Source organism: Oncorhynchus nerka, linkage group LG4, assembly GCF_034236695.1.
Source record: "Oncorhynchus nerka isolate Pitt River linkage group LG4, Oner_Uvic_2.0, whole genome shotgun sequence".
Lineage (NCBI taxonomy): Eukaryota > Metazoa > Chordata > Actinopteri > Salmoniformes > Salmonidae > Oncorhynchus > Oncorhynchus nerka.
This window is the reverse complement of record NC_088399.1, coordinates 15,429,944-15,439,589: the sequence shown is the minus strand read 5'-3', so window position 1 is coordinate 15,439,589 and position 9,646 is coordinate 15,429,944. Positions and strand designations below refer to the sequence as shown.

Sequence of the window (9,646 nt, the reverse complement as noted above, 5' to 3'; positions counted from 1 at the left end):
TGTTAAGATGCAGTGGCGTTACTCTCTCTGTCTGAGGAGGAGGAGCCGAGCAGGCAGCACCATCGGAGGCAGCGCTGCAATAGATCTGCTGTATCTGCATGATTCCCCCATCACTCCCCCTGCCCTTCCACGCCACTTTCAAGCTGAGGTGGGGAGGGAGGAAGGAAGGGAGGGAGGGGGAGATAAGAGGTAGCTTGGTGAGGTGTGTCTAGGGGGTAGGGGGAGGTGCTGTGTGTGTGTGAGAGAGAGAGAGAGAGAGAGAGAGGTGTCTGAGGTGTGAATAAGGTGGGCCATTTTGAATTGATTTATGATATTGGGTAACACTATGTTACAGGTGTCACTGTTTGATATCATCATTAATAAGCTATGAAAGCCTTTAGACAAAACATTTTTGGATCATGACCCTATTCATTGTCCAGGTGGGTTGTAAAGGCCTTTTTAAATGCCCATTGTTCCAATGGAATATGTTTGACATGAATGGGATGCAATACATAGTATACAGCTTTCTGGTTTGATAATCAGACATGCACTACATTGGATAGACATGCACTACATCGCATGCATGTTTGAATTAACACGAGATACATTGGCCAGACATGCATGAGACACAGAGATAATTAAGGTCACACTACATCCAAGACTAATGTAAAGATAGTGTAAAAATAAAAGTTGTATATTTGATATTGAAGAACGGCAGATCTTACTGCACATATTTTATTCAGCTGAAGTATATCAGACTGTATACCACGGATATGACAAAACATGTATTTTTACTGCTCTAATTACATTGCTAACCAGTTTATAATAGCAATAGGGCACCTCACCTTTGTGATATATGGCCAATATTCCACGGCTATGGGCCTTATTGCTATTATAACATTATAATAGAGATGCAGTATCACATGCATAGAGAAAAACAAAGTAATAATACAAATTAAAACAGATCATTTAACAATGAGTTAATCAATCAGATTAGAAATTAAGTATTTTATTATTCTAAACACTCATGTTAAGTTGCCTAGACTTTATTATTTGTTTGTGGAATAATTAAGATCTGAAACGAATTCATGATTTAAGATTCATGTACTAAATATTACTGGCATTTTTATATTTAGATAAATCTATGAGAAATTTGTCATTCTCATGTAGGCTTGTCACAGAGACACACGTAGGCTACTATTTGACCAGGCGCTCTAGCCCAGTGAGTCTCATGAGAGCATTCCAGTTTGGTAGTCAGTTTGGAATTTGAATAGCACAGAAGAACCGCCTCTGTCTGATTGGCCCTGAGCACCACACATGGGTGGAGTTTGCATGTCAATCAATACGGAGGCCGGGTCCTCATTGGTGCAAGCGGAGATGGGCCGACTCCTCCTCGAAATATATATACTCTGGCTAAGTACCCCTAGCAAATGATTGCTTGCTCGCATACAGAGGGAAGCGGACAGCCGTGTTCAATGTTTCACTACCGAGCTGACTTAAGCCTTCGCCCCCGAACGAAATATCGTGACTTCCACTAAGAGAAAGTCGCTTTTCTGAGTCGGAGAGGAGCGGAAACGACTATATCACCACCATGATCAACACGATGGAGTGTGCAGTGGATGCACAAAGTCTAATCTCAATTTCCTTACGGAAGATTCACAACTCCAGGACGCAGAGAGGAGGCATCAAGCTGCACAAAAACCTCCTGGTCTCCTATGTACTGAGGAACGCCAGACAGGTCTACATGAACGAGAAGTACGCGGAGATCTACAGGATGCAGCAGTACGAGGAGGTGATGACCGTCTGCAACGAGATCCAGGAGTTAAACCCGCTGGATTTGGCCGAGGACTGCGAGGAGCAGAGCGGGGATTGCTGCGGCAACGACGGGGTGAGCGAACCGGCGAGTCTCTGCTGTGCGCTGCTTCCAGTAAGCCACCTAACAGCAGTGCAGTCAGCGCATATCCAAGTCCCATCCGCCTGCTCCGCGCCTCTCTCTCTCCAAAGCGACGAGATCTGCAAGGAGACAGAGCCCTCGTTCTACCGGAGCTGTTGTGCCGAGGCTTACCCTGTATCGAATTGGGACTTTTCCACGGTTAACAACAACCTACACTGCAACAAAACGACAGTGCTCGATCTGGACACGCACGTAGTGACCACTGTGGAGAATGGGTACCTTCACCAGGACTGCTGCGCGTCGTTTCAACAGTGCTGCCAGGGCGCACAGTCCCAGCCAAGAAACGCAAGGTTGACTTTGAATATTATATATCCGATATTGAGGAAGTACCGGATTTTACGCCATGTAAAAGGGCGAAATTCGAGGACTGTTCCTACGCAAATTCGGAACACTTGGACACGTCAAACATTTCCAATCTGATCTCGATTTTCGGCTCGGGGTTTTCGGGGCTGGTGAGCAGACAGGCGGACTTTGAGCAAGCCTTGAACGGACAGTTCTGTAGCAAACAAGCCCTAGCGAGCCTAGGGGCATGGACCAGAGCTATTGTAGCTTTTTGACTCCATAGTCAACTAGAATCAAACACTTTATGAAATTGTACAAAGTCTAAATCAAATTGACTTTATTTTTGCAAGAAATGCTATTTAAACATTGAACAGTTTTTGTTTGTTAACTCGTTTTTACGGAGATATGGTTGTGCCACATGATGTGCAGGCGTTTCCTTTTAAACAGAACATGTCTACATAACACATTTTTACATGGTAGTTGTGAATTTTTATCTAACGAAGTTGATTTCGTTGCCTTAAACCCAACGCATACTACTGCTAGCTATTGTTGCATACATTGAAAGTGGTTGAATGTCTCGCTCGCAGATTGTTTTGATTTGATCTCTCCTCCAGAACACTTTTGAACACAATGTATCGTTTTTAAGACGCTACACAAGTATTGTGACTGAATAGCAAGCATTTAATGTAGCCTCAGCTCCAGGCTAAATAGAAAAGTGTGCCCATGGATGGCTTTGCAACATGCTTTTGTTGTGCGTAGTGGTTTAATACGGTAAACAACTAACAAAAAGTTAACCATATGCTACACAAGTACTGTTGTGTTGTACTTGGTTTACTATATTGTATTTCTGGATTGATATTTAAACCTTGGATATCGAAACTCATATTCTAAAGAGTCGGACACCAGTAGTAGGCTATGTTACATGGAAACTACATGGCACATTCTGACCACACATACATTGACAGGTGAAGGCGCAATGGCTCAGACTTAAATTTCCCTCTCAAACTCGTGGGTGCATTCACTCTGAACCAGCTTGCTGCGTCTCTCTCTATTGATGTACTTGTTGTAGGCTACCCAACTTCCCACCTCATCTCTAATCAGAACCATTAATTCCTCCAAATCCCAGAATGCACGTGTAATCGAATCAATCTAGGTTTTTTTTGACAGTTCGATCTGTTGAGCGTTCCCCCTGAACCTATAACAAAAAGTTACTGATCAAGCCTTCACAGTAATTCATGATGCCAACATGGCTTGGTTTTGTGAATTTTATTTTCAAAAATTTTAAGACCTTTTGTTCTAAAAAGGCAAGCTCATAATTTTGCCATACATCCACACATTATAAGCACTATGTGTACTGAAATAAAGATGTCTTTCACACGTCCTCTCCATATTTTGTTGCTATTCTTGTATTTTTGTGCATATTAAATTGTATATCACCGGGTAAAACTGTTTTAGAACATATTTGTTAAGAATTTATAATCTTAATAAAAATTTTAAAACAAATCCACTCCCTCCTTGATTTATTGTTTGAATGGCATGCTGCCCAAACTGTGATGAAGTCATATTTTGTCCCTGAAACTACAGTCAGAGCCATAATCACCTGATGTTTGGGGGATTCTGTCCCTATTAAGACAGTCAATCACATGCTGCAATAAGTAAGAGATGTAGGCCTATTCTGCAACCAGTGTTACAAGAGAGGATTGGGGGCCTTCATTATTGTGTTGCATACACCATTCAGTTCCTCTCCTCCATACCACTGTGGGTAACTTAATAGATATGCAGATGTATCAACGCAATTTTTAACACTTCCGCTAGATCAGAAAAACCTGGTTATCAACACAAAGACATCCATAATGTATTTTGGGCTACTACATTGAATTTAATGAGCTTCGTAGTCTAAAGACTATGTCTACGAGGCCTCTGCTTTTTGGACGAGGCTATTAACATTCAGGTTATTGATAAATGGGGGAAAGAACGGTGTAAATCTAAAACAAAAGTAGCATGTGAGTTTTGATACCATTTTAACGAATTGGTTGTTAGAATCGTGTGGAGTGCAGCATTGTAATAACATTGCAGGATATATTTTGTATCTAATAGAGATGGTGTTAAAACTGGTCCACTTGAGAAAAGGCAGTGGTTAATTTCTAGACTGTCTACGTGTGCTTGGTTGCAGTGCACGCTCTGGCTGACAGGGATTTTGCTGTGCGCTCTGAGCTTTTTTGCCAGGCATCCCCCCAAACTTGCAGTCGTGTTATCTCCGCTATATGCCACTTGGTGGTGTTCTTCAAAATCAATGAATGAAGGTATTAGAAAGCCTATGTAGCGGCACCTCAGGCTGACCTCGGCTTCGCTGCTCCCCCCTCGCCACCCTCCCCAACCTCATCCCTCCTCATTCATTCCGCTTCCCATCCCTCCTCTCTCCCTGTCTCCCTCGTTTTTATTCCAACCCGAAACCTCTCGACTCTTCTCAATTTGAGATAGCCTACTGCGCTACGTCCAACACAAACGCAGCTATACCTTTAGCCTAGGCTACTCTTTCAAGTCTTGGTTGCCGGCACTGTTTTGAATTTGCCGTTGTGCATAATAATTTGGCATAGGTAGGTCGTAAGTAGAAAGCATCACTATGCGCGTCAGTTTTATTAGATTAGACTACTGTTTAGCATGATTTTAGGATACTACGACTAATAAAGATCAGAATGCGTTTTATAATAGGTAACAATTCATGTAGCCATTTTAGCCAAACGGGTAATGGAGATCTTATTGTGCTTTTTTAATTCGCTCTCTAATTCGATTCTTATTTGGATCATTTGGTCGTGGTAGAGGGGTTTCATCTCCAAAAAGCGATCTTGAAAATATTTTTATATAAAGCTTTAAAATGAGAGCGTTCTCCTCCCACTGTGACAAATGTTGTGGATTATGGTTCGTTTAGTGGTGTAGAGCGAGCTCCTCCGCGTGGATTCGAAATGAATAGCATCGGTCTCACACATAATTCCAAAGACTGGTGCAGTCGGGATAATGTGGTTTCACGTTACAATTTTGTAACAACACTCATTTATAGTAACAACTGGCTTTACTACAATAGCCGTATAACGAACACATTGAAAACTGCGTAACGTACGTAGTGAGCACTGGCCCTCGGCAAAATGTTGAGCAGTTGCTCCTGTCATACACACAAGTGCCTCTGTTCAGGCGGGTTCGTTCGTTTTGAGAAGTTTATAGCCTATCATCAACAAGAGTATGCATCTAGTTTCTTTTAACCCATTGGAGTGACAGAAGGTTGCTTTACCGGCGCGCGGTCTAAAAGCCCCTCCACGGTCCCCATCCTTATCTGCATCGCCAGCGGTTGATGATCACAGCACAGCAGTCACTCCACGCATTTAAATTGGTGGGGGGCTGGGATGAATATAGGGTGATTCCGAACGATACGCTCAGTCTCCTCTCCTCCCTTTAATTAGGCAGCAGCAAGCAGCACTTTCAGGGGCCACTTTTTTTTTGGAACGCGCTCTACCGACAGTGACGAGGCAGAAATTACGAATGGAATTTGCGTGGAGAATTCGGATCCACTGCAGAGAGAGGGAGAGACAGAGACCTATGAGTGTTTACATTTAACTACGACATTATGAATGTCTGGATCTATCTATTGATAGACCTATACAGTCGAAGTCGGAAGTTTACACACTTAGGTTGGAGTCATTAAAACTCGTTTTATACCACTCCACAAATGTCTTGTTAAGAAACTATAGTTTTGGCAAATCGGTTAGGACATCTACTTTGTGCATGGCACAAGTAATTGTTTACATATTATTTCACTTATAATTCACTGAATCACAATTCCAGTGGGTCAGAAGTTTACATACAAAGTTGACTGTGCCTTTAAACAGCTTGGAAAATTCCAGAAAATTATGTCATGGCTTTAGAATCTTCTGATAAATTGGAGGTGTACCTGTGGATGTTTTTCAATGCCTACCCAGGCCTCTTTGCTTGACATCATGGGAAAATCAAAAGAAATCAGCCAAGACCTCAGAATTTTTTTTAGACCTCCACAAGTCTGGCTCATCCTTGGGAGCAATTTCCAAATGCCTGAAGGTACCCCGTTCATCTGTACAAACAATAGTACGCAAGTAGAGACGCGTTCTTTCTCTTAGAGATGAACAGACTTTGGTGCAAAAAAATCCCAGAACAACAGCAAAGGACCTTGTGAAGATGCTGGATGAAACAGGTACAAAAGTATCTATATCCACAGTAAAACGAGTCCTATATCGACATAACCTGAAAGACCGCTCAGCAAGGAAGAAGCCACTGCTCCAAAACAGCCATGAAAAAGCCAGACTACGGTTTGCCACTGCACAAGGGGACAAATATCGTACTTTTTGGAGAAATGTCCTCTGGTCTGATGAAACAAAAATGGAACTATTAATCCATGCTTTTGTCACTTCTAGGTTAGACCACTGCAATGCTCTACTTTCCGGCTACCCGGATAAAGCACTAAATAAACTTCAGTTAGTGCTAAATACGGCTGCTAGAATCCATATCATATTACTCCAGTGCTAGCCTCCCTACACTGGCTTCCTGTTAAGGCAAGGGCTGATTTCAAGGTTTTACCGCTAACCTACAAAGCATTACATGGGCTTGCTCCTACATATCTCTCTGATTTGGTCCTGCCGTACATACCTACACGTACGCTACGGTCACAAGACACAGGCCTCCTAATTGTCCATAGAATTTCTAAGCAAACAGCTGGAGGCAGGGCTTTCTCCTATAGAGCTCCATTTTTATGGAATGGTCTGCCTACCCATGTGAGAGATGCAAACTCGGTCTCAACCTTTAAGTCTTTACTGAAGACTCATCTCTTCAGTGGGTCATATGATTTGAGTCTAGTCTGGCCCAGGAGTGTGAAGGTGAACGGAAAGGCTCTGGAGCAACGAACCGCCCTTGCTGTCTCTGCCTGGCCGGTTCCCCTCTTTCCACTGGGATTCTCTGCCTCTAACCCTATTACAGGGGTTGAGTCACTGGCTTACTAGGGCTCTTTCATACCGTCCCTAGGAGGGGTGCGTCACTTGAGTGGGTTGAGTCACTGATGTGATCTTCCTGTCTGGGTTGGCGAAGTTCTTTGTGGGCTATACTCGGCCTTGTCTCAGGATGGTAAGTTGGTGGTTGAAGATATCCCTCTAGTGGTGTGGGGGCTGTGATTTGGCAAAGTGGGTGGGGTTATTTCCTTCCTGTTTGGCCCTGTCCGGGGGTATCATCGGATGGAGCCACAGTGTCTCCTGACCCCTCCTGTCTCAGCCTCCAGTATTTATGCTGCAGTAGTTTGTGTCGGGGGATAGGGTCAGTTTGTTATATCTGGAGTACTTCTCCTGTCCTATCCGGTGTCCTGTGTGAATTTAAGTATGCTCTCTCTAATTCTCTCTTTCTTTCTCTCTCTCGGAGGACCTGAGCCCTAGGACCATGCCTCAGGACTACCTGACATGATGACTCCTTGCTGTCCCCAGTCCACCTGGCCGTGCTGCTGCTCCAGTTTCAACTGTTCTGCCTGTGATTATTATTATTTGACCATGCTGGTCATTTATGAACATTTGAACATCTTGGCCATGTTCCGTTATAATCTCCACCTGGCACAGCCAGAACAGGACTGGCCACCCCACATAGCCTGGTTCCTCTCTAGGTTTCTTCCTAGGTTTTGGCCTTTCTGGGGAGTTTTTCCTAGCCAACAGTGCTTCTACACCTGCATTGCTTGCTGTTTGGGGCTTTAGGCTGGGTGTCTGTACAGCACTTTGAGATATCAGCTGATGTACGAAGGGCTATATAAATACATTTGAACTGTTTGGCCATAATGACCATTGTTATGTTTGGAGGAAAAAGGGGAGACTTGCAATCCGAAGAACACCATCCCAACTGTGAAGCACGGGGGTGGCAGCATCATGTTGTGGGGGTGCTTTGCTGCAGGAGGGATTGGTGCACTTCACAAAATAGATGGCTACATGAGGCAGGAAAATTATGTGGCTGGAAAGTTGTGGATATATTGAAGCAACATCTCAAGACATCAGTCAGGAAGTTAAAGCTTGGTCGCAAATGGGTCTTCCAAATGGACAATGACCCCAAGCATACTTCCAAAGTTGTGGCAAACTGGCTTTAAGGACAACAAAGTCAAGGTATTGGTGTGGCCATCACAAAGCCCTGATCTCAATCGCATAGAAAATTTGTGGGCAGAACTGAAAAAGCATGTGCGAGCAAGGAGGCCTACAAACCTGACTCAGTTACACCAGCTTTGTCAGGAGGAATGGGCCAAAATGTACCCAACTTATTGTGGGAAGCTTTTGGAAGGCTACCCAAAACATTTGACCCAAGGTAAACAATTTAAAGCCAATGCTACCAAATACTATTCGAGTGTACGTATACTTCTGACCCACTGGGAATGTGATGAAAGAAAAAAAAGTTTAAATATATCATTCTCTACTATTATTCTGACATTTCACATTCTTAAAATAAAGTGGTGAGCCAAACTTCCCCAAAACAGGGAATTTTTACTAGGATTAAATGTCAGGAATTGTGAAAAACTGCGTTTAAATGTATTTGGCTAAGGTGTATGTAAACAAAAGGTTGGGTTTACAAACTAAGCTCTTCCTATCAGCACACTGACGACAGGATTTCACCTTATGTGTCCGGCACCGACAGAGATGGCCGCCTAGGAAACTATGCAGTATTTTGTTTTTTTAACGTATTATTTATTACATTGGTACCCCAGGTAATCTTAGGTTTTATAACATACAGTCGGGAGGAACTACTGGATATAAGAGCAACGTCAACTTACCATCATTACGACCAGGAATACAACTTTCCTGAAGCGGATCCTGTGTTTTGCCCACCACCCAGGACAATGGATCAGACCCCAGCCGGCAATCCAATACAACGACACCGTAAAAGGGGCAGACGAAGCGGTCTTCTGGTCAGGCTCCGGAGATGGGCACATCGCACACGGCTCCAGAGCATACTACTCGCCAATGTCCAGTCTCTTGACAACAAGGTTGATGAAATCCGAGCAAGGGTAGCATTCCAGAGAGACATCAGAGACTGTAACGTTCTTTGCTTCACAGAAACATGGCTCACTCGAGACACGCTATCGGAGTTGGTACAGCCAGCTGGTTTCTTCACGCATCGTGCTGACAGAAACAAACATCTTTCTGGCAAGAAGAGGGGCGGGGGGGGGATGTGCCTTATGATTAACGAGACGTGGTGTGATAACAACAACATACAGGAACTCAAGTCCTTCTGTTCACCTGACTTAGAATTCCTCACAATCAAATGTCGACCGCATTATCTACCAAGAGAATTCTCTTCGATTACAATCACAGCCGCATATATTCCCCCCCAAGCAGACACATCGATGGCCCTGAACGAACTTTATTTGACTCTATGTAAACTGGAAACCAC

The 9,646-nt window shown here is 43.6% G+C and overlaps 1 protein-coding gene across 1 annotated transcript; it reads left to right on the top strand.

The window, feature by feature from the left end:
* Nucleotides 1-1,402: 1,402 nt before the first annotated feature.
* On the top strand, nt 1,403-3,718 carry ier5l (immediate early response 5-like). The gene is given in 2 exon segments (XM_029647509.2): nt 1,403-2,201; nt 2,204-3,718. Coding segments are annotated over 2 exon segments (918 nt in total). The 5' UTR covers nt 1,403-1,570; the 3' UTR covers nt 2,491-3,718.
* The last annotated feature ends 5,928 nt before the right edge of the window (nt 3,719-9,646 follow it).